We start from the raw sequence: 24,054 nt of genomic DNA, 5'->3' as shown, positions 1-24,054 counted from the left end.
ACCAGCTTGAAAATAAAAAAGAAATGAAAAGAAAACAAGAACAATGAAAGAACAATAAAAAAAAAAAAAAAAAGGAAGAAAAAAAAGTAAAGCAGCAAGGGAGAGCAGAGGGCTGGAGAGCCTGACAGTAAAGAGAGGCAACCATCACCACACAGCACCCACAAGGACAGATTACAGGGGAGCACCAAGGTTTAAAGCAGGAGGAATGGTCCCTGTCCCCACCCTGCCCCTACTGCCATGACAAAAGTGTCAGTCTCTCTGCCAAACCCCACACAGGGAGGCCAGGCCCTGGGCCAGCACTGGGAAAACACAGTGGGGAGGAATTTTGTCTCTCTGTTGCTTGCCGTGGATCAAAACCAGGGCATGATTTCTGTGACAGCAAAGGGGGAATAAAGAATGTGCTCCTGGCCAAAGCAGAATCCTTCTCCAGCGATCCCAAAGCCCTACCAGGCTTGCAAACTTTAAAAACCCAACAAAAACCTCCAAGAAAAATAAAGCAAGGATAAGCTCTCTTCACTACATCATTTTAATTGCATCAACACCCAGAAATACACGTGCCAAGAGCCACCTATCCAAGAGGGCATTCTTCCATGGTGGGTCTTACTTTCACACTCCTTTCACTCAAAAAAAAAATAAAAGAAAATAAAAGAAAAAAAGGAAAAAAATATATAATTATAATTGCACTGGTTGATGTAGAAACACAGTCTTCCCTTTTCACACATTGGTGGGTTCTGCTGGAACAGGAGGGTGAAGCCCCAGCACGTGCCCGATGTGGCCACAGCAGCTTCCCAGGAAACGAAGAGTTGTACAAAACCGTATGAAGATTTTCTTACAAACTGCAGTGTTTACTGGTTGATTTTTTGGTTGTTTTTTTTTTTTTTTTAAATGTTTTAAGTTTCAAAACTATGTTTTGGGTCACTAATGGCTTGTATCTTTTATCTACAGTAAATTTAGCATAAATTTTTATTTTTAGGAATGTGTAAGGCATTTTGGTAAGTTAAATGTAAGGTCCAGGGTGAAGACTCATCAAACTGAAGTCCCTTCCTTTGAACTGTCCTCTTTCCCCTGGAAAATGAAAAAAAAGTAGGTTACTCAGCCAGGCCTCACCCTTATTCTCATGGCAGCTCAAAGAATTTCACAGATGGGCCAGGTCCTGCCTGTGGGGCTGGGAGGACCTTGACCACCATCTCATGTAGTCTTAGGTTTTCTCAAAAGCCACCCAAATGGTTTCTGGCAGCAAGGACCACCTTGCCTCCACTATGAAAGCCCTGCCTGCTGCACACTGCCCCAGCGCCTCCACCAGCATCAAAGGGAGGGACATGGCCACCATCAGTACCATTTCCTGAGGCTGTTCTTTCAACTTCTTCACCATCTCTTTGGCCAGTTCGTCCTGGGGAACCTTCAGTAGCTCCTGTAGTTTGGTTGCTGCCTAGCCCAGGTCCTTTGTTAATTTTTTTTCTTTTTCAAGTCTTTCCTACATGGCAGTTAAAAGAAGGCACCTGCCTGAGCCAATCCTTCAAAACACCTCAGGCTACCTTGGATCTGCATCAAGCTGTCTCAATGACCACAGGCCAGGGGAACACCCAGTTCCCACCTCAACAGGGAGAACAAGCAGCTCCCAAAGCTCTCTCTGGCTCCCTGGAGATGCTATGGGCTAGGACTGGATGGTTTCCCAGTGTGTGAGAAGCCCAGCCTGTGAGTGTTTGCTCAGGATATCACACTGACCTCAGCCTGCAGGGATGCAGTGGCTGTGGCCCTTGCTGTCCTTTAGCCACAGTAAAGCTCTCAGCCCTCTCCTGCAGGGTAACCATGGGTCTCGCTCCCCAATCCTCAGATATGATAAATCTTTGCTTGGACGTGACTTTTGCTGTCATGGCACAGCCAACTCACCTTGAGATGCTGGGCCTCCTCCTGGTCTGAAGCTGCTGCATGTTCAGCCAGTCTCAGTTTTTCCAGCTCTGCTTGCAAGCTGCGTGCTAAGCTCTGGGCCTGGAAAGGGACACAGTGAGCACAGAAGCCAACATCTCCCACACATCCTGCTCCAGCCATCCCTGAGTGCCCACTGAAGAGCTGGGTGGGACAGACACACTGCTTGTGCTGAGCCAGCATTCACCAGGGAGACAGCATTTCTCACTTGGAGCAGCAGGAAATCCAGCTAAGGGCCATAACTCTTTAAAGGAAAAAGCTGGCACAAGACATGGGGGGACTGGGAGAGCTGAGTTTGAGAGGCCAGTGATGCCCCATGGCTTTAGCACAGCTGCAGAAAAAGGTCCTTCAGATGTGGGAGGGAACGTCTCACAGTGATGTCTGAGGTGTGGACAGTGATGGGGAAAAGGCTTCAGATTAATTCAAATTGATTCCTGGGCTTCATTAGCAGCCAAGAATCCAGGAAGGCTTTGCAAACTCTGCTATCCTCCTCAGCCACACCCACCTCCTCCAGCTCCCGTGCCAGCTTTTGCCGCAGCATTTGCTCCTTCTCTGCCAGCGTTTCGTTCTGCTCCAGCTGGGTTTTCAACTGTGTTGAGAACAGGGGAAAACACCCAGAAATGAAATTTTAGTAAGACTCAAGAAATAAGCTAGCAGGGACATCATCAAAAGGGCTGGGCTGGACAGGAGAAATAGAAACAGAAGCTTTCCCCATGGCACCAACGGGCAATAGGTAGCAGCATCCCCTCTCTGCTGGGAGATTGCTGATGGTGAGCCTGGGGCCTGGCTCAGCACTGCCCAATTTTGCTTGCTCCTCAGGCAGCTCCAGCTGGGATGTGGGATGAGAGGCATACCGTAGAGAAAGATGTGCCTGGCATGATCCCATGACTGGGAGAAGGCTCCACAGTTAACAGGATTAAAGGAGAAAGACCACTGCCACTGGTGAGAGGTGTCAGCCTGGAAGGGAACAGCTGCTGCTAATGCCCTCAGCCCAGCTCCAGCAAGATTTATGAAGCCTCTGTAATCCTAATTCTCCCTGGCTGGGAAGGGATACCAGCACAGCTTTGTCAGGGTGTTGTCCCCTTCCTCTAAGGAGACTGAACCCCACAGGGAACTGTCACATGGCAGTGCTGGCCCAAGGGCTCACAGCATGTCCTGCCTGCATCTCCCAAAGCTTGCCAGCCTGATCCAGGACAGAGGGCTCCCAAGGGGAACAGCCTGGCCAAAGCTGACTGCCATGTTCCCTATGGGAACAGGATACATGGTTAATGGGGGGATGCTGTGCTGGCTCCCCCCAACACAAGATGGGACACAACACTGCTGTGACAGCCCTGAGCAGAGTCATGTGCAGTTCTCCATGTGGTGAGAGATGGTGACACAGACATGGGACGTGGTCACAGGTCAGAGCCTCCCCAGGAGTGGTCTCACCACCCTAACCTTGAGGGGTGCAGGCTCACTTGGCTCAGCTTGTAACCCCACTACTTCTCCCTCCTGTACATGGCTCTCTGCCTCACTCAGCTGCTGCCTGAGCTGAGGGATGAGCAGCAATCCTGGCTCAGTGACATATTCCTGTGCCACAGCCTTCACATGACCTACAGGGGCCTACAAATAGAGCCTGCCAGCTTTTTGGCTTGCACACGAGCTGGAATGCTTGGAAAACCACCTCAGTTTCTGCCAGAGCAGGACAGTGGTATCTAACCTGGGCAGCTGGAGGCTTAACAGGTCCCAGGGGTGCAGAGCAAATGCTTCTACCTCATCCTGCTCATGGATGGATGGATGGACACACAAACCCCTGCCCCAGGGTGGTGCTGAGGTGACAAGTGTCCAGTGGTGGGGCAGCTGGGTTTTTCTGCTACACACCAGGTTGAGCAAGCCTTGCTGCTCTTCCTTCCTTCCCACCCCCATCACAGGAAGAAAGACAGGCGAACAGAAATCTCCTCCTGGGTCCCAGTAATCGCCTCTGAAGGTCTGGTCCCCAGCAGCATCAGGTTTGCCATGCAATGGCTGTGCCCTCCTGACCTCCCTCAGCCTCAGGGAAGGGTGCTGGCCCCACAGCTGCTTTGCCAAGGACCCAGCAGAGCATCTCCCAGTGTGCCACCTTACCAGGGCCAGCTCCTTGCTTTGCTTCTGCGTTTCAGTCTTTGCTGCCTCCAGCTGCTCCTGGGATTCTGACAAGAGCTGCCTCAACTGCCAAGGAGGAAAAGAAGGGAAAAAAAACCAACTCCTTTTATGCACTTGGTTTCTGTACTCTTTGGCCCAATGAAGTTTTTTTATGATGCAACATCCTTCCAAAGAGGTCATGGTGTTATCACATGCTGACCTGCCTGCTGATGCCTGCTCAAGCAGAGACAGCCATGGGACAGGTCTGTCTCACCTGAGCCACAGAAACCATGGGCCACCCAGGAGCAGCAGACAGCACCTCCACAGAGATCTCCCTGACCCATCACCTTGTCCATGACTCTTGGCTTTAGGAGTCTGAAACCCAGACTGGAGCAACCATCTCCATCTGCATTTTCCTTCTTTGCAAAGTTGTGGATCCCTGGGGCACTTCCCAGATGCCCAGAGCACTCCTCAAAACCTGCATGGGCAGGCAGGCAGGGTTAGAAGAAGGTGAAGAAGGCAGCAGCCTCCACACTTACAGCTCCAACTTCTTTTGTGTAGTTCTGGCGCTCAGAGCTGGCTGTCTCCAAGTGATTTTCCAGTTGTGTTTCCAGAAGAGAGGTGTATTCCTTTAGCTGCATTAAAAGAGAGGAAAATAGGAGGGGGTGGGTTGATTGAAGCCCAACACATCCCAAATATCCTATGGTTTGCCTTCCCCAAGCCAAGTCAGGAGATGGGGCCAACCCAAGCACAGCATGTGCCTCTCTGTGCAGGGACCTCCCTTCCCCAAACACCTCACCTGATCTGTGCTTTGCAGATCTGCTTTCAACTTCTCCACCATGCCTTCCAGGGACTTCAGCTGCAGGTGTGACTGAAGCAAAAAGGATCAGAGGACACTCAGTATCTTTGCCTCAGTCAAAAACTGGCTGCTGTTTGACTCCCACCTTTCCCACTTCATCCTGTACTCAGAGAGGAGCTCTCCTTCCCAGGGAGAACAAGTCTAACACACACAGGCCATAAATGGTGGAGCAAGGCAACAGTTCTTGCCTGCAGTGTTTCAGGTGGCTGCAGTCAGGTTTCAACACATGAGAAACCAGCACCAGACTCAGCACAAGCTTCCTGCTGAAAGCACTTTTTGGTTTGGAAGCAGCAATTTTCCTATGAGGTGGCATGGACTTCATTATTAAGAGAGGCCAAGCTACCAGAAAAAGCACTTAAAGCCAAGCTGGTTTTTGAAGAGAACTCTACAGAATCTGAAGATTTTGGAAAGGAGTTCACCTCCTCTCCACCCAGAGGCAGGATTGCTCTGGGAGCTGCCCTAGGCACCAGATGTTCTTCCCATCAGAAACACCATCATTGGCCACGTCACCGTGTGCAATCCTACACCAGCCCTCAACAGTGCTGGCGCTGCAGGAGCCAGCAGTGGGCTGAGAAATCAAACATCTCTTGTACAAGAGCTTCCCCCACCTCCCTGCAGTCCCAGTTAACCCCAAAACCCAATATGATGGATGGGGAGAAGCCAGACCATGGAAAATAGCTCAATCTCAGTTCTGCATTCAAGAGTTAAGATTCTACATGAGGTGGGCTTTTTGTCAGCTGGCTTGGTGACAGAAGGGGTAAATATGGGGAGAAAAGAAAGTTCCTGTGTCTTGGTGTTCACAGCTGGCAGGAACACTGAGGGCTACCAAACTATTTATAGCCAACAGATCCCCTTCTCTGGAAATCCCACCAAATCCAGGTGTGTCATCAACACGCACCTTTTGGAGCTCCTCTTCAGACACTGTGAGCTTTGCCTTCCACACCTGCTCCTCCTCCTCCACGCTCTTCTGCAGGTTTCGCAGCATCCCTTCCTGGGGGCAAAGCCTCAGCTGAGCCCAAACCTCCTCCAGCCCCCACCAGGCTGAGCAGTGTAAGGGCTGGAAGCCTTGGCATACTTAAAGCCTCTCCAAGGATTTGGGCCAAACAACAGCTGACAAAATCAGGTGGGGCTGGGGGTTCCTAATCCCTACTCTGAGAGCCCTTGCTGTGCCTCATCCCATCACTACCAGCAAGATTTCCAACACAGTTAGGCTGAAGAGCTCTAGAAACTCACCTTTATCCTGTTCCTCTGCCTCACTGACAAATACTCAATATAGGGCAACACACCAAAGGATGCCCCACCCTGAGCCCATGAACAGCCTGGGCTGATAGGAGACCTCTCCAGAGGGATTTCCAGTGGGCAGCCAAGACAGTGAACAAAGCAGGAACTTACTGTCTCTGCGAGGATCGTTCTGTACTGCTCACATTCTGCTTGTAAAGTGCTTTGCGCTTCCTCTGCCTCTTTTAATTTAAGAGCTGAATCCTAAAGGGAGAGGGGAGGGAAGGAGAGAGAGATGAGAAGAAACATGTGACCCTCCAGCACATCCTCGCCCCTTCACTTTCCAGCCTTCACTTACTGGTGGCTCTGTTGTGATCATCTGCTGCTTTAGCACACCCACAGCCTTCTCCTTAAACTCCTGTAGCCACGTGTCATAATCCTGAGTTGGGAAAAAAGAGAACAAGGAAGAAGGAGGATGCTTAGACACCTCTCCCTCCCATGTGGAGGAAGCTCTGGGGGGGCTGATGAAGCCTGTCCCACCTGCTGTGAGGACATGGTTACTCCTGGGAGGATGGAGAGCAGCGTCTTCCTGGTTTGTGACTGGAGTGAGTCCAGCTGTTGGGCCAGCTCTTCCTGAAATAGGGACAAACTGCAATGGATGGAGGTCTTGGGCACTTGCTGGCCAGGCTGACAACACTGGTCCTGCTTTTCTGTGCCTACAGGGCTGGGGAAACCAGCCAACACAGAAAACTGCTGATGCTGGGAACCACAAAAACATCACTTCCAGTTCAACCATCTCCCTGGTTCCCCAACCATGACCATGGCAGGGATGCACTGCCCTCAAGAAAAATTTTGGAGAAGCTTGTAGAAGAGTTGGGCCAGCACTGTTCCTAAGCAGGCAGACAACCCAGAGCAGGCCTCTCTGGTGGCTTGAGGAAGTTGAATGTTTCCCTTCCACCATCAGGAAAATGACAGGCTCACCTTTGCTTTTGTAGCAGCAAGCAGTTTGTCCTCACACGCTTTCTCCACCGTGGTCAGCGCTTCCATTGCCTTCCAGTTCTTTTCCCGAAGGTCCTGTGGAGACCACACAGAGAGGGCAATAAGCCACACGCCATGCCAAGGGCCACAAAGCTACTTGCTGGCACTGCAGGGGATTTCAAAGCCTCTGCTTAGGGACCTGGGTTTGGTCAGGAGTCTTCCACCCCATGCCCACCAGCACTCCTTTCTCCACAGTCATTCCAGTGGCTCCACACACCCCATTGCTCTGGCAGTGCCCTGAATGGGGCAGGAGCTCCAGAAATATGCTCAGGATGCCTGCAGGGGACACAGGCCAAGTGCAGGGATGCCAGGTGGCCCCCACACAAACAACACCACCTTGCAGCAGAGGGATAAGGAGCAGAGGAGCAGGAAGGTGTGAAGGATCCCTCTCAGAGATTACTTTGGCCCTACCAGGATCTCTCTGGTTTACCAGGTCCTAAACCTTCCAAGAGAACAAGGGACAGACATGTCAACATGTCACCTCAGGCAGCCCACCAGCTCCAGCCTGCCAGGGGTATTCCTGCTGTCTGGCAGATGAGGCACTGCCTCCAAGCCTCCATGGGGCTGGAAGAGCCTCTGGCCACACCCTGGAGCCATCAGCCAGGTGACTATGATGGGCTGTCTGTCACTCACGTACGTTGTTTTTCACCTTCTGCTGCTCCACTGCCTCCCGCAGCTGTGTGGCCTCCCTTTCCAAGGCTGAGAGCTGGTCTGTCTTCTCCTGGAGTCTGGAAGGGCAGGATGCAGGAGTGAGCCTGAGCAGTCACCTCCCTCACAGGCAGCAAGCTCCCGAGATGGAGACCACAGCCCTTCCTATCCTGGTCTGCTCTGGGATCTACACACAGCAGGAGGGAAGACTAAAAACCCACAGCCACGGCAATACTCGAGTGGGATCTGGTTTTCTACCCCCCTAGCAGCAATAAAAAGCAATCAAGTAACTGGCTGGCTGTACACAACACAAAAAGAGGAAGGAGCAACCCAATGCAAAGGCCAGGAATTCCAGCTTGAACAGCTGGGACTGCTCCTATCCATGGCTCATTAGGCTGAGAGAGCCCAAGCTCTGCATTTTCAAAGTATCATCACCTTGAGTAACCCTAAGTCAGGGCTGCCAACTAGACAGCAGAAAGCTGCAGGTTCCACACCCTCAGATCCCCCATCTGCCCTGAAGGGACTCTCAATTTGAGCAAACCAAGGTTCAGGTCTTTGAGAAGAACTACACAAGTCTCTTAGGGTCACAGGATAACTCAACAGCTGCCTTCCTTTAGAGGGATGCTGGATGCTTGCTGGCAAAGGGGGCATCTGAGAAACCTTCTCCCCATGCAGAGCCTGGAGGTGCCCAGCACATGGACTTGGAACAACAGGCAGGACTTGTGACATAGGAAACTCCACTTAAATGCCAGGAAATCTTTCTGTGCTGGGGGGTGGGGGAAGAGGTTATCAAACACTGGAATAGGGACTCAGAGTGGTGGTGAATCTCCATCTTTGGACATACCTGGAAACATCTAAAAAAACCTTCCTCTGGTAGGTCCAGCCTTGAGCAGGGACTTGGACCAGAGACAACCTCCACCCAGCACCAACACCAGCAGAACCTCCTGTTCTGTAGGAGTGGTCAGACTCCACATGCCTGCCAGCAATTCAGTTCTACTTCAGAATGGACTGGCTGTTATATGGGGGCAGCACCAGAGCTAATTAACATTTTAAGCAGCATTGTTGGCTAGGATTGACTTTGACTTCCCAGCTGGGCAGCCCCAAGCCTGCCTGGAAGGCAGGAAGCCCTCAGCCAGAAGCTCAATATTTGAGGAAGCCTGGGACATACGGACAGCAAGCTGGAGCTGCCACTTCAAGATGTGCACCTGGACCCACCTTGACTGCAGCTGCTTCATTGCTGTTTCATTGGCTGCCTGGAAGAGAGAAAGCACTTTGATTATCTGCCCCAGGCACGTGATACAGGTCAGAGCAAAGATGAAGCAGGGACTGTGTAAGCAGTGTCACCCACTCCCCTCCTCCCACCCCAATGAAATGAGCACACAACCTGCAGGTCTCTGTCTTTTTCTGCCTCCCGCATCTGCCCTGCCTCCAGCAGAGCTTCGATGGACTTGATCCTCTCCCGAAGCTTTGTGTTCTCCGAGCTGGCATCCTGCAGCTGCCCTTTCACACTGTCCAACTCCAGCAGCTTACTTTTAACCTCTGCCTCGGAGCTCAGCAGCTTGGCCTGCAGGTCTGTTGGAGGGAAGGGTGGCAAACACAGTAGGGCAGGTGCAAACAGACCTGGAGACTCCCCACCTCGCTCTGTCCATGCAGGATCTTAGCCAAAGAAGCCTTGGCCATGGATACTTTGAGGAGGCACAGAAAGGCAGCCAGGGATGCAGGACTGCACAGGAGAGAGGCACTGGAGTAACATCCTGGGACAGAACAACGGACCAGCCCATGTCTTGCTCATACCAACACCATGCAGCCTAACTCATCCCTGGACCTACCTGTCCTGCCCCAACTGGCTCCTCCAAGCTCTCACAGTCTCCAGTCTGCCCTACAGCCCTCCCCATGCTGATGCCAGTTCCTCACCAGCAATGCTCTGCTGCTGCCCTTTGGTCTTTTCTGCATCTGCCAACAGGCTCTTGTAGCTGCTCTGGGTTTTGCGGAGCTCGTCGCTGACCTCATCCAGCCTCTTCTGCAGCACTGCCTCTGCCTCCCGTTGGTAAGCCTGCATGGCAGGAAGAGAAGGTTTCCTGGAGCCCTGACAGACACCCCAGCCAGTCTGAAGCAAAGCTGCATGAGTCACACAATCTTATGTTTAAGCTGTGTTTTGGGGGATTAAAGGCATCCTCCCACCGAGCTCGCCCTGTGCACCAAGCACCCTGCATTGTGCTCACATTTTATCCCGTGCCAGCCCTCACACTGAGAAATAGACAATACCCAAATGTCTTGGTCCTGGGCCAATTCCAAGGCCAACCTCCTCTCTGGAGAATTCTGAAAAATCTCTTAGAGCCCTGGTTCAAACTGCCCCAGCCCAGCAGGGAGAGGTGCTGGCATGGGGCTTTGCAGGACAGAGACACCCATTTCCACACGTGGAGGAATTTTCTGTGCCATTTCATCCAGAGAACACGTTTTATTTTCCACCATAGAAAGCAGCAAGGAAGAGGCCTGGCCAGGGCAGGCATTTTGAGGGGGAAAGCAAAGGAGGAGGAGGATGAGTTGCAGCTTTATAGGTACAAGTGGCACTCTTGCAGAGGGAGAAAAATTGCTTTGCATGGTGGGGACAGGAAAAGGTAAACCAGCAGGCCTGTCTTTGTCCAAAGGATGTTTTCAGCATCACCAGGAAAGGGGAGCTGCTCTGTTTTTGGAGGATTTGACTCAAAATCCTCAGCTCAGAGCTCCAAGTGTTACTGTGGAACACATTCTCCCCAGCACCTTAAGCACATCCCTGACTTTAGAGTCTTCCAGCTAGTGTGATTTATTTAGTTAGCATTAAGGTGTGCAGCGAGCTGACAGCCCTGGAGTTCTCCCAAAAGTATGTCTAGGAGTTCCTACTTTGAGCCAGGAAGGCAGCTCCTGCATTCACACCAGCTGTGTGCTCACATCACCCTCCTTGCTCCTCACCTGCAAAAGCAGCAGGAGCCAAATGCAGCCCACCAAAAGGAGAACCACATCCTCAGGCACACAAAAAATTAATAGCAAGGATATGGAAGGCCCCTTGCACTAAGAACTCCTCTACAAAACTACTTTGGCACGTGCAGATAAAGGTCTCCTCCACAATAGCCCCTTCTTGAGGAGGCCAGAGCAATTCAGAGACCACAGCACATTCCTGAGGGACATCCCTCACTCTGCCACACCGGGATTAATGCTCCCAGCACACAGGTTAGGAACATCCCAGCAGGATCCCAGCAGGAGCACTGTCAATATCCCAAGAAGATGCTCTTTCTTGTGTGAGTAAAGCCTGCCTGACAGCAACACACCTCTGTGTGCTCAGATGATCTGCCCAACCCCAAACCCAGCCACTCCCTGCTGGCAACCAAAAAAGCCACAAGCTTCATCTCCTATACCAGGGAGAGAGAGCAACAAGCTTAAAACCATCTGAGTTTGAGAGAAAGAGAGAGGACCTGCAGAAGAATGGCTTCAACCAGGGCATCCTGCTCCCTGGGCTCTGATGGTGATGCTACACAAGGGGCACACAGAATGTGACAAGCTAGTGGGGGAGACAGCAATTAGGAAGCCTGCCAGGCAGCTTCTTTTCCAGCCATGGACATTCATCTCCCTCCTAGCCCTTCCATGGCAAAGTGCATGGATCCCCTGCCATTCAGCCACCCATCTCTGCAAGGGGAGAGGGTTTGCCAGTGCCTGCCTGACCTGCAGCTGCTCAATTCGCTTCTCCGAGGCCGCTGCTTTCATCTCCCAGCTCTTCCTCTGCTGCTCCTCTTGCTGCAGCACCTCCGACTTCTCAGACAGCTCTTTCATCAGCTTGCTGCACTCCTGCCTCAACTTGGCCAGCTCAGCATTTTGCCTGCAGCAACAGAAGCAGGGTTGCTTCAGCCCACAGGCCAGCCAAGCCTCTCTGGTGCTGGTTGGGGGAAACACATCCTCCTGTGGGCCTTATACAGGACTTGAAATGGTGAACTTTGTTTGCCTGTTTCTAGGACACTCTGGTCCTCCAGGGAGGGGGTGGAAAGAGCCAACAAATCATTTTTTAGAAGTCCTGTTTCAGTCACAGGAGACATTCCTTTTTTATGAAGTAGAGGATACATGGATCTGTGTTCCCAGACACAAGAGGAAGCATTACAGCTGGAGTCCACTCTGTAGTTACTTGTCTGCTGTTAATCATTTCAAACAGTCTATAAAGAGAAGTGTGAAATTCTTCTACCTAGCTCCTATTTGTTCTGCATACACTGGGCTGGGGTCTGTTCTCTGCAGCATCACTCCCGTCAAAGAGCCAGCTGCATTTCTTCTCAAGTTTGAGAGTATGAGCTCCCCTATGGGGGAAAAACACCAGTGCATTCTAATCCCCTCTCCCCCTCCACTGCCTGTTGGTCCTGGCATCAGCACAAGTGACCCCAAAGGAGAGAAGGATTCCCTGCCCTTTCACTTGGGAAGAACATCCTTGTTTCTCCTGGTGCATCCCCAAAAGCCATTTAGCAAGCTCTTCCTCTCTCATTGCCTCCTCTACCTCCAGCTAGTTGGGGTGTCTGTAGAAGTACCTTTGGGAAAGGGGGTGGTCAAGCCAAGGTCTGTCCCAGGCTCTGCACCTTCCCCCAGCCTTACTTGCTTTCCATCTGGCTGGTAGCCTGGTTGAGGGCATCCCTCAGGATGGAGTTCTCCTGCTGCAGGCGAGCCAGCTGCGTGTTGGGGCCATTCTCCAGCTGCTCCTGCAGGGTCCGGATCTAGAGGAGCCCAACAGTGGTTAATGCCACCACCAGCCCTTCTGCTGCCCCTGTCAAAGCCCAGGAGACGAACAGGAAGGACTGGCAGTGCAGGGGAGTGTCTGCTGATGCTGACAGCCCTCAGGGGTGTGACATCCATGCAAGTGCTTCAACGTGCCCCTTCTCCAACAAGGTTTGGAGGGGGCTTAAGGGGATTGGGGAGTTTATTGGGGGAGCTTGGGGGGTATTAAAAGGGTCCTAGAGGGGTGTAGGGGGAACTGAAGGGGCTCAGGAAGGGATTTGGGGGAGTTTAAGGGGTGTTTGGGGGGGGCCTTAGAGGGGTTTGGGGGGAACTTGGGCACCACAGTCCAGGAGCACTGCAGGGTCTCACCCTTCCCTGAGGCTCTCGCCCCCTCCATCAGCTCAGCCTTCCCCAGAAGGTCATACATCTGCCACCAGCAGCCACCTGGCACAGGAAGGAGGCAGGTGCAGAGCAGAGCATGGGGCTCACCTTGCCCTGGAGCTGCTGGGTCTCACTGACATGGTCCTGGTAGCTGGCCTGCATCCGTGCCTGCACCGCCACAATCTCCCGCTCGCGGGCCAGCAGCTGCTCCTTCAGCTTGCCCTCCACAGCCACTGCCTTGGCCCGCTCAGCTGCCAGCTCCTTCCAGGAAAGGAGGCTCCCAGTTAGTCCTCAGAGCACAGGTTTCCCCATTTTAAGAGGATGTGGCCTCCTAGCTCAGCAGACTACAAAGTTTAGCCCTTTCATTGCTGCCCCCATGCCCAGGTACATTTAGCACTTACATTTCCTCCTGCATTTTGTTTTGGGCTCTGTGGCCACTGGATGCCACTGTTGTTCCATGTTGGGCCAGCTAAGAGAAAGGAGTAAGACAGCCTGGAATTTTATTTTCCTCCCCCAGGACAAATAACATCACACAACATTTGCGGCAAAGCAGAAAAATTAAGCAGATGGACTTGACAGCCGCAAGTTCAGCACGGCAGGGATCTCTTCTGCCTCCAACACCCAAAAAGAGGTGGGGGCAGGGGGCTGAGTCAGGGAAGGGCACTGTAAATACGATTTGGTTCCTTACAAAGGCTCAAAGGAGCTGAAATGAGAAAAGATTTGCTTTTCTCCCTGAAGGAGAAGAAAACTGCAGTCTCTTACAGAAAGTTTTTTTCCCCTGCTTTTCCCATGGCTGCCAATGGACACTACTCTGCAGTTCTTTGGGCTGGCACCTCCCCAAACTGGAGCAGGCCCAAGAGAGGAGGGCAGGGGGAGATCTCCTCCCCTTTTTGGGACAAAAACAGCCAACAGGTGAAGGGTCCAAAGAGCCCCATCAGGGGATGTGGGGAGCAGGAGGCACATGGTGAGCCACCACGAGCAGAGGCCACACCGGGGATGCCAGGAGAGCCACACAAGGCTTACCTTGCTCAGCTCCCGCAGTTTGTTCCTGGCAGCAGCTGAATCCTCCTGCTCGGCAGAGAGCTGCTTCTCCTTCTCTTCCAGCTGCCGTTTCAGGACAGCAACCGGGTCACCCTTCTGTGTGGCCTGCCAGCACAGAGTGGCACATCAGTGGCGACCACCACCTTCAGACCCATCCCCTCCACCCCACCTGCATGACATCCTGCCCTGTGCTCCAGGGCAAAGCTGGGCTCCACTCTCCCAGACACCCTCAGGGCCAGCCTGCCTGAAAACGGGGTGCCTTCCCTCCCCTTGCACTTGCTGAGGCTCAGCAGAGCCCTGGCAGAGCCCTACCATGTGCCAGGTGTCCTGGATGATTCCTGCTTTCTCTGTCAGGATCTCGATGAGCTGCTGGGCCTCCCCTTCACTGAACACCATGCTGCTGACTGTGGACACAAGTGTCTTGTAGGGCAGGTACAGGGCCCCATCTGAATCCGTAGGTGCTAGGGAGGAGAGAGATGGGATTAGGACTTCTGGGGACAATAGCAGAAATACTGTATCATCTCAGCTGGCTTCAACCCCCCACAGCTGCCATCTCAAACCATTATCCACCCAGATTTCCAGAATCACATTTGGTACCTGAGTGAGAACAGTAGGAAAAGTGCTGGAGATGACAATACACACATGTTCCTTGAGTCAGCTGCCACCTCTGCCCAGCTCAACAACTGGTCCCAGCACCTCCCATCACTCTCTACCGAAGAGAGATTCTCAGCAGGAGCTGTGAGTGCCATGCCAATGTCAGAGGGCTCAGACATATTGGGCATCAGAAGCTGGACCACACCAAAATACAACCTTGCTGAAGGATGTCACTCCACACAGTGGTGCCGTTGACAGCGAGGTCATCTTCCAGTTTTCACCAGCCAAAGTTTTTTCCAGCTCTTTGCTAAGAGAACAACATGACTCCTACCCTTCCCCTGCTAACCTGGGAAAGCCAGAGAGGATCAGGGACCATGATGCTGTTGTAGGACCTCAGTGCACGTGGTCACGATACACAGAGGATGACAGGCAGCGGTTTAGGGACTCCTGCATGTATCTATGGCCCAGGGGGCTCATTTTCCTAGAAAACCACAGAAGGGAAAGCACTCTGGAGCCCAATAGCTCCAGAGACCCTGAAGTCACTAACACCAGAGTCTCTTGAACACAAAGCTTCGGACGCCCCAAGCAGCAAGGTTCGAAGAAGAAGAACGAGGAGATGATGCAGGTGTTGGAGCAGAGATTCTCCTCTAGAGAATGGACCTGGAACAGGTTCTTCCCAAAGGACTGCAGCCCATGGCTGGCCCCACACTGGAGCAGGAGAGAAGTGTGAGGAGGAAAGAGCTGCAGAGAGTGGCTGTAAAAAGTCCCCATCCTCCTGCACTGCTCAGGGATGGGAGGTAGAGGAGTCAGGAGGGAAGGAGTGAAGTTGAGTCTGGGAATAAGGGCAGCGGGGAAGGCATTGTTTTAATTTCTAAAAAAAAATAACATAAAATAAAATCTCAGTTTCTCATCTATTTTAATGGGGAATAAATTAGTTTTCCCCAAGTCAAGTCTGTTTGGCCAGTGACAGTAACTGCTAAGTGATCTCTGCTAGATCCATTTGGGATGGAGCAGCCAAGTCTGTGTCCCCAGCCACAGACACTTCCCACCTGGGGCAGCTCCACCCCCTTGTGCAACTAGGGCTGAGGCTTGGCTCACACTTTACTCATGCTGGCAACTGCAAGGCTGCAGGACAGCACGTGGCATCCCCTGGCTCAGTCCTGCTGCGTGCAGGGACACACCAAGCAGAATTCTGTCCCTCTGCAGGTGGAATGGCAGGAGAAAAGCACAAAATATCCCAAGCCATTCCTGTCAGTTTTGCCATCTGTTTCAGTGCTGAGGATGTGGCCTTTTTTATCTGCCACTGGATAATTTGCTCCTTTGCATTTCAAGAGAGACCATAGCTACTCAAAACAACATTGGTCAAACTGCAGTTGGTTTCACGGCACAAATCCTACCCAGAGACTTCTTTTGCAAAATCCCACAGGAACAGCTAAGACATCACTCTTCGCTCCCAGGACATGCAGGATTGGCACTTCATACCCAAGGGAATCTAAGTTTGGAGCACCCAAAATCCTCCCAACTTAACACATGCTAAAAGCTCATCTCCCAGCCACATTTCCTCTGCTGTTACAGCTTGGAGTTAGGGCTGTGTTTTTCACATGGGTGAATGCAACAAAACAGTCACCTCCAGTTTCCCCACCACCACCTCTGCAATACCCTCCAGGAGCAGTTTCTCCAATCCTTCCAAACCCCATCACCATGTGGAGATTGCCTTTAGTAAAATCCTTCCCTCAGAAGAGCAGATTCAAGGGGTTTAACCCACCTTTGAAACCCAGCAGCTGCAAATGCCCTGCTGAGTAGCAGGCCCTCTTCCAAAATGTATGTGTGGAAACTGCCAGTCTGCATAGCAGATCTGGATGTGCTGGAGAAGGGCAGCAAGAAGGGTTGTCTTTTAGTTTGGTGAGGTGGGGATTTTTTTGGTAAAGAAAGAAATGAAACCTATGCACATCACATGATATCTTTGAAAACACCTGAGAGATTTCTCCTATGTGTCCACATGGGAGTCCTTCCACAGGTCTGAAAGCACTCACATTTTTAGTGCCTGTAATTATCACTTAACCAAAAATAAATCCCAAACTGTTCCCACTGGTACAATGAGAGGCAACAATCCAGCTAGAGAGCTGATTTTGCCCTCCCTACACCTTTTTGTACTCTGCAGAGTTCGGGACTACCTGATCTTTTCCATCTCTGAGTCATCAAGTGAGGCATGACTGATGATGGGCAAGCTTTCCCTTCACTATGAGAGACCCAAAGTTACTTCTCTCTGCTTACTCTACAATCAATCCCCTGTGGTATAAAACTTCATCAATCCTCTCTGCTTGAAGAATCCTTCTTCACCTCCACCAAAGGAGGAAGAAACACTAGCAGTGACCCAGCTCCATGAAGAAGTGTGGGAGAGCCCCTCTGTACTTTTAACAGTCAGGGCTCTATGGGGAAAACACCTCATCCTGGCTTTCCAGCCAGATGTGCACCTTGGCAGCTGCCCTCTCCCAGGACAGGGACATGCACCTCTTATTCATTCCCATGTGCAGAACCCACAACACAACAGCAAATCCCAGAGGAACCTGTTACTCTCCACCGCCTGTGTGCTGGACCAAAGGGATATAGGCAGAGGAACCTGGCCTTACCTGGCTCACTCTTTTTCTTGGATGAAGCCTTTTTCTTGGCAGGTCCATCGTGTTTCTTATCCTCCTGGGCAGGAAGAGCCTCAGTCTTCCTGACAGCAACAGAGCTGATGACTGGAGCACTTTGCTGAGTGCCAACTGGGGGCACTGCCACAATAGGCACCTCCTTAGGGGCCACCTCCCGGACAGGAGAGCTTTTGGGGACGCTGACAGGGCGTGGGGCCAACACCGGGCTAGGAGCAGGCTCTACCTTGGCCACCTTCTTCTCCTTCTTCCTCTTCTCCTTGGGGGAGGGAACAGGTTTCTCCTTTTCCTGGGGGATAACTGCCACTGCTGCAATTGGAGTTTCGACTGTTACAGGCTCAGGCACCACAGCAGCTTCAAGAACCACCTCCTTGGGAGGGTCCATCACTTCCTGAGTAAGCTGCTGCTCTGGGATCTTTCCATTCGGTTTCTCTTCCTTTTTCTTTGCTTTTCCTTTTTTCTCAACCGGTTTCTCTTTCTTCTTTTTCTCTAATTTCTGCTGCTGGGTCTTCTCAAGCTCCTTGCGTTGCTTGGCCAAGGCTTCCTCGTAGGATGTCTCCTTCATGGAGAAGGTGGACACCAGGAAGATGCCAATGGCTGAGATCACCATGAAGCCTCCAAAGACCATAACACCCAGTGTCTGAGGGTCGTACACATCCATCCTGCCTCACTCTTCTGTGCCTGCAAGACACCAGGACAACAGTTAGGACTGGGAGAGGAGGAAAGAAATGCAATGGCTTTTCTGAGAAGGATCTTCACATGGGCATCTGTGCCTTCCAAGGGCACCATGCACTGGGAAGAGGAACACTCCAGATTCATACAGCTCAGGCTGACCTGCCTGCATACCCCACATTTGTGTTCCTCTGCTACACTGCCCATGCACAGGGCTCCAGTTGCACCTCAGTGACTAAATCTCATCTCCAGCAGAACAAAAGAGAAGGAATTAAAAAACAGGGATGTAATCAGAGACAGCCACAAGCCTCATTCTATGTCCAACGGGGTAGTTGTGTATGACCCTAAGCCATACCTGCAGCAGTTAAGAGAGCCCACTTTCAGACTTCTGGGAGCAGGTTGTCCAAAATCTGGGCTTTCCCTGGAGCACCTGGCTTTTTCACTGTACCCAGATGCATATCCAGGTGTCATCTTTGAAAGAAAATATCCCCCAGGAGGGGAAAGCTTTGCAGCAGCCCTTCCCTCTTCCCTTTGCCAACTGTACACTGCTGCTGAGCAGCAGCAGAGACCACACTGCCTGCTCTGAGGTCTGGCAAGCAGGGTTCAGCCACACCTGGGGAAAGATGCTGCTATCTCCACTCCTCTTAACCACAATTTGAACCTGCCCTGGTTCCAAAGCCAATTTTTGCTGGCTCACCATATGTTTCATCCACCATGGCATCACTTCCACAGGGCTCTGAGGTGGCTCACAATCCCCCAGATGCTGGGATGCTGGTGTCAGGCAGTTAACTTGGGAAGGGACACGTTCCAGGAGTTGCCATGGCTGTGGTTCTTCATCATTGTTAACCAAAACAGAACGAGCAAAATGCAGAAAGTCCTCAGCTACCAGGAGTTCTCATCCCCACACTTAACTGTTGACATTATCGAATTTCCTCTTTAAGAGGTTGTGGGTTGAGGAGGGAGGGAGAGAAGGGCTGGAAGGGGAGGAGGCAACAATAAGAATAACACTAAGGAGAGATCAGAATCTTGTAAAACCTCAGTGCTTGCAGGGCGACACCTTGGAGGCCCTTCCTTTCTAAGAGCTGGAGCAGAAAACTTCAATCTGCAGCTCAAAGCTGCTTGAGGTGGGGACAGTGTAGTGAAAACTCATCTCCAGCACCCAAGCAGGGGGTGCAGAGCTGGGAAAAACTGCAAATCTCCCACTGAAGATACCCAATCTGCCTGGGAGATGATGCTCTAACCAGCAGCCCAGCTCTCCCTGCCCACCTCTCCAAGCACCCCAGGTAAAGCAGCAGAGAGAGAAGCTGGCAGGCAGGAGGGCTCTCCATGCCAGCTGGAACCAGCCAGCCCTGTCAGGGCCAATTTTCTACCCCAGGGCACTGCTGGAGATCTCAGCTGATATTGCAGGCATCACTTATTACTGTGTCACATCTACCCTGGCCATTCTGCACTTAAATGGCCTCAGCCCACTCTATCCCAGCACATCTGGTGCCAAGTCATTGCCTCCTGACTAGGGGGCACTGCTTTGGGATGGTCCCAACCAGGACAGACAATTCCTAAGCCACAGGGTGAAAAGGACAGGATTTCCTCTCCCTGTCAGTAAATAAAAAGCAGGGCTGGAGAACACGTACCCACGACCTTGTGCCCGGCCTAGGGCTACACCAAAGCACCCAGCAGCTGTTTCAGGGGCAGAACAAGGTGACCTACATTCCTCACCCAGCAACCCCAATATATTTGTAAAAATAAGCCTTTCTTGACCTCACAGCACCACAATTTCAAATCCAGATAAAAATCCACTCCAGCTTGAGGCAAGGGCATCCCCAAATGCTGACAAACGTCCTCCGATCCCACCACCTCAAAAGCAGCTTGATGGAGTCCACAGGGGATGGGAATGGGGGAAGAAATGCCCATCTCCACTACAGAGGATGCATGAGAGGATAAAGATAGCATGGTGAGGTGGGTGAGACAGCAGTGCTGGATGTGACACCACAGCACCAGAGCCATGTGCCTGCCCCACAGCTCACCCCACAGGACCACCAGAAGCCCTTCCAGAGCCCCATGCCCTCTCAGAGAGCTTTACCCAGCCCCACAGGCTGCAGTAAAAGCTGCCTGTACCTTGCCTCCTGCTTCAAAGCCGGGTGAGATAAGGATGTAAATGAGCACTAAAGTCCTTCTTAGGGAAACAGAAACACTCCAACAACCCCCTCCAGACCAAAAGCAGCACAGGAACAAACCAGCCAAGAGCACTGAGGGGCCATGGCAGCTGCCAGAGCTCCTGAAAGCAGCTGAGGTGTTCAGAGAGGCCATGCCAAGGCCCCACTGCTCAACCAGGGGAATCCCAAGCTGTTCCCAAGGACAGGTGTGCTGGCAGCAGGAAGGAATGAGAGGTGCCAGCCAGGAAGCAATCACTGCCAGCACTGATGCACTCATGGCAAACCTTGGTCATGTCCCAGCGCTCGCGCTCCACAGCCTCGGTGCTGACTCCAGGAGCAAGTTCTACCTGCAGGGTTCCTCCTGTGGCTGGGACTTGGCACAACCAGCCCAACAACTTGTTCAGGGAAGAGCCTATCTCTCCAATGGTGCACAGACAGCCACATATGGTTAAGCCAGGCTGGCCTTGGCATCTGGGGGACAAGGAAAAGTCTTCCTACAGGAACTTCCTGGTTCAGAATGCCAGAAGCATTTAAGCCATGGTGTTAGCACCCAAGAGAGAAGCTCTGCTTTGACATTTCCTGACCTTGGCACCTTTGCCCTTCAAAAGGCTGGAAGTTTACTCCTGGATATGCACAACAAGACACCATCTCCCTTACAAACACGTGTGCCCTTTGGCAGGAGAGCCCTCCATGCTTCCCAGCTGGATAAAGCCTTAGCCAGGATATGGCAAAATAGGGCACCAAAGGTAGTCTCTCATGTTCAGCTTGACAGCTACACATTGAAGAGGCTCACAAACTTCAGGATCCTCACTTCTGTAGTTTCTGGTCCTCTATGGGAGGTCACTGCTACTATGGCATCTGCTTGGGGAAGGGTTGTGTGCCCAAGAACTGGGTGGACACCAGCAGTTGTCAGAGTCTATACTCAAAAACTCAAGTTCACATCCAATACTGAGTACATTGATTTCCATGAAGTTTCTGAAGCACCCTCCACTGCTCTCCCAGCCAAAACAGCAGAAATCATCAAATCTCTCCATACACAAACTCCTTCCCCAAAACAGCTTGTCCATGGTAAAGCTTTTCCTCAGCTTCAGAACAGGGATAAGATGGACAGCTGGTATTTTTCATGTAAAGGAGCTGACTGAAATGCTGTGCTCTGACTCTTCCACTCCTATGTCTTTTTCTTGCTATACATCAAGCTTCCCAAAATCCTCGATAACAGCCCAAGAGACCTGACCTCCCTCACCCCTCTACACATGCAGCCACCTCTGTTTGACCTGAGGAAGAGTCCAACTCACCCTAAGGAAGAACCAGAAAAGCACTCAGCCTTGCTGGGTTTTCAGCACTAAACAATTTCCAGGATGAACCAGTCCACAGACACGTGACATGACAGCACTGCAGCCGTGCTCAGTGTCTTGTGGTCACATTTGTCACTGACAGCTGTGTCAAAAACCAGGCTGGAACTGTGCCACCTGTTCAGTCTGTCCTCCCCTCTATGACCATACATGAAATCCATGGGAATTCTGTATCTTTAAAATCCAGCCCTCCACCAACTCTGGCTTAAATCACTCAGGCCACACAACAGGTGGGCAGGAGCAATGGAGAGTCAGGTTGTGCAGTAACTACAGAAACCTTATTTCTTCCCATAGCCAAAGGAAAATATATGTTATCTCCTCCTGGTGTTGACAAGTGCTACAGATAGGAAAGGTGTTCATTGCAAGCAGGACATTGTACCCCCTGCAACCCAAGGCTTCCACTTTGCCACGGTGTCAAGGTGGCATCTCAGTTTAGAGCAATGCAGGAGGGGTGATGATGGGTCAGAGGGCAGAGAGAGAACTGGCTCACACAGATGTGCTCTGCATAACCCATAGAAATGCCTGCCTGTGAAGCATCTGCAGCATCCCTTTCTCTACATATCCCAGCAGCTTAAAAAAAAAGGAGGGAAAGGGCAACGACGAGGGAACTGGGAAGGCTTGATCCTGCGAACAGCAGGGCAGCCCAGCAGCAGGAAAAAGCAACAACCCTGCCAGCAGATAAAAAAAACAATCACCAGATACTCCTGGAGTTTTTCTCTCCACCCTGTGGCAATAGAGAGAGACAAAAATTAAAAACAAACGAGAAAAGCCTGCATGCCATGAGCAGATCCTGCCCACGTTGCCAGCAGCCTCTGTTCAAATACATTTTCTGTGTAAGCGACCATGCACTTCCAGCCCCTCAGCAGCATGTGCTACTCCACACAGCAACTCCAGATCAGCCCATCATCAACAGTTAAAGCTCGACTTAATTGAAGATATCTTAGTGCTCCATTAGCTCTGGCAGCAGCAGCCAGCTGGCTTGTGCTTGCCAGCAGTGCTGCCAGCTCCCTTCCTGAGCACAGGAGTCAGAAAGCAGGCAGAAAGTACATGTATATATAGAAGAGTGTAACAGCACCACAACACAGCTGCAGCTTGACTAAACTCTGCAGCGGGTATTAGAAATTTTCTCTCCCCTCCCTGGCCCGAAGAGGCATTTCACTGCCGGTCCCATCAGCTCCTCTCCGGGGCTCACATCCCAAGCAGCCCCGACTCCTCACAGCCACTTCCCGCTGCTGCGGGGCTTCGACAAAGGTGAGAGCTGGCATTCCGTGCGCGGACACTTCTCCATCCCGCTCAGCCACGTGTGCAGCACACGCTCTTCCGCCGGAGCGCTTCCCGGCAGGGCGAGGAGCGGGCAGAGCGGCACGGACCCAGGGGGAGCGGGCAGAGCTCCGGCAGGGCTGAAAGGACCCCCGGGGAGCGGGCAGAGCCGCGGCAGGGCTGCACGGACCCACGGGCAGCGGGCAGAGCTCCGGCAGGGCTGAAAGGACCCACGGCGGACGGGGCGGGGCGGCCGCTTGTGGGTCCGGTGCCTCTGTGTGAAAGCGCCGCGCTGCCGGGGGGGCTCCGGCTGCCAGCGGAGTTTTGTCCGGGGAGCTTACTCAAGGAAGGAAAACGGACAAGGGACAGCGGCCCGAGCGCCGGGACCTTCTGTAAGCGCGGTTAATGAGATTAGTGATTGTCATCCGACCGGCGCCGGGACAGCGCCCGGGGCCGCGGGCAGCGCGGGGCCCGGACCTCGCCCTGCCCGCACACGCCGCCATTCCGCGCTCAGGGCCATTCATCCGCCCGGCCCCGCCGCACGGACCGGAGCCGGGCCGGGATCCGCGCCGCTCCCCGAGGGACAGGGCTCCGGCCGGGCCGCGGCTGGAGGTGCCAGCCCGCTCCGAGTGCTCTGAGTCCGGGGCAGCGCCGGGCGAGGGTCCCGCCGGCAGCGCGGGGTGGGCGCAGGGGATCGCGGAAGCGCTGGCCGGGAAAGGGGCCGGGGGAGAGGAAAGAAAATAAAAGAAAAGGAAAGAAAAGGAAAGGAAAGGCTGCCGCCGCCCCTACCCACCCGAGCCGGGTCGCGGTCCCTCCTCGCCGCCGCGGCTGTGTGGAGTCGTGGCACTTTCCGCCGCTGTCTGGCCGGGCTCGGCCGCCGCGTCCCGCCCCGCCCCGTGGCGTCCCGCCCGCCGCTCCGCGCCGCGCCGCGGGGCCCACTCAGCGCGGCGGCCGGGCCGGGCCGGCGGGCGGGCGGGGCGGCGGCCGGGCCCTCCCCGCGGGCAGCGGGCTGTCCCGCGGGCCCTCACGGTCCCTCCGCCGGGCCAGGCAGAGCCCCGCGGAGCCTTGGCCCCTGACGGGTGTGTGCCGGCCGCTGGCCCTGCCCGGGGTGTCGGCGTCACCCCCGGGGCGCAGCTGGAAGAGGGTGAGAGATCCACGGAGCTGCCAGCCAGCTCCATGCGGGGGGCCCTCCTCAAGAGCTGGGTGCGAGCAGATGGGACCGAAAGATGCCTAGCCCCAGCGGGAGCCTTTCTTCAGGGTTTGCAAACTTTGTGTGGTTAAACAGCGCTGGGACTGGTCCGTCCCGCTCCAGCTTGCGGGTCCAAGCACAGGGAGAAAGCCATGGTCACGCAGGATAGTGGCTGTCCTCTTGGCACATTGCCTTCTGTGTGTCTCCTGGCCTGGTTGTGACCTCCCATGGCAAGATCTATCAGTCA

The 24,054-nt window shown here is 53.0% G+C and overlaps 1 protein-coding gene across 3 annotated transcripts; it reads right to left on the bottom strand.

Annotated features, from left to right (window-relative positions):
- Positions 1-654: 654 nt before the first annotated feature.
- Positions 655-23,566, bottom strand: RRBP1 (ribosome binding protein 1). Of its 3 annotated transcripts, none has more exons than XM_056488427.1 (22): positions 23,408-23,564; positions 17,161-17,862; positions 14,249-14,397; positions 13,919-14,041; positions 13,004-13,156; positions 12,395-12,513; positions 11,486-11,639; positions 9,704-9,842; positions 9,174-9,361; positions 9,005-9,042; positions 7,779-7,869; positions 7,085-7,177; positions 6,644-6,736; positions 6,462-6,542; positions 6,278-6,367; positions 5,784-5,876; positions 4,826-4,897; positions 4,566-4,661; positions 4,030-4,113; positions 2,432-2,515; positions 1,891-1,989; positions 655-1,065 (listed from the first exon to the last, which is right to left on the bottom strand). In XM_056488427.1, exons 2-22 carry the CDS (start codon positions 17,840-17,842, stop codon positions 1,027-1,029), a joined length of 2,760 nt encoding a protein of 919 aa, XP_056344402.1. In that variant the 5' UTR covers positions 17,843-17,862; positions 23,408-23,564; the 3' UTR covers positions 655-1,026. The 3 variants fall into 3 exon arrangements, with proteins under 3 accessions (XP_056344402.1, XP_056344401.1, XP_056344403.1); XM_056488426.1 differs by having other exon boundaries at positions 23,412-23,564; XM_056488428.1 differs by lacking the exon at positions 2,432-2,515 and having other exon boundaries at positions 23,412-23,566.
- Positions 23,567-24,054: the final 488 nt, after the last annotated feature.

The sequence above is a fragment of the Oenanthe melanoleuca genome, chromosome 3 (genome assembly GCF_029582105.1).
Source record: "Oenanthe melanoleuca isolate GR-GAL-2019-014 chromosome 3, OMel1.0, whole genome shotgun sequence".
In the NCBI taxonomy this organism is placed as follows: Eukaryota; Metazoa; Chordata; class Aves; order Passeriformes; family Muscicapidae; genus Oenanthe; species Oenanthe melanoleuca.
The sequence above is the reverse complement of the archived record's forward strand: the minus strand, read 5'-3'. Positions and strand labels throughout refer to the sequence as shown.

Excerpts from the sequence above, each read along its gene's own strand:
- RRBP1 (XM_056488427.1), bottom strand. The coding sequence starts at position 17,842 with ATGGATGTGTACGACCCTCAGACACTGGGTGTTATGGTCTTTGGAGGC. Across the intron at positions 6,543-6,643 it reads TAACCATGTCCTCACAGCAG|GATTATGACACGTGGCTACA; the intron begins GTGGGACAGGCT and ends TTCCCAACTCAG. Across the intron at positions 1,990-2,431 it reads TGGCACGGGAGCTGGAGGAG|GCCCAGAGCTTAGCACGCAG; the intron begins GTGGGTGTGGCT and ends GTCCCTTTCCAG.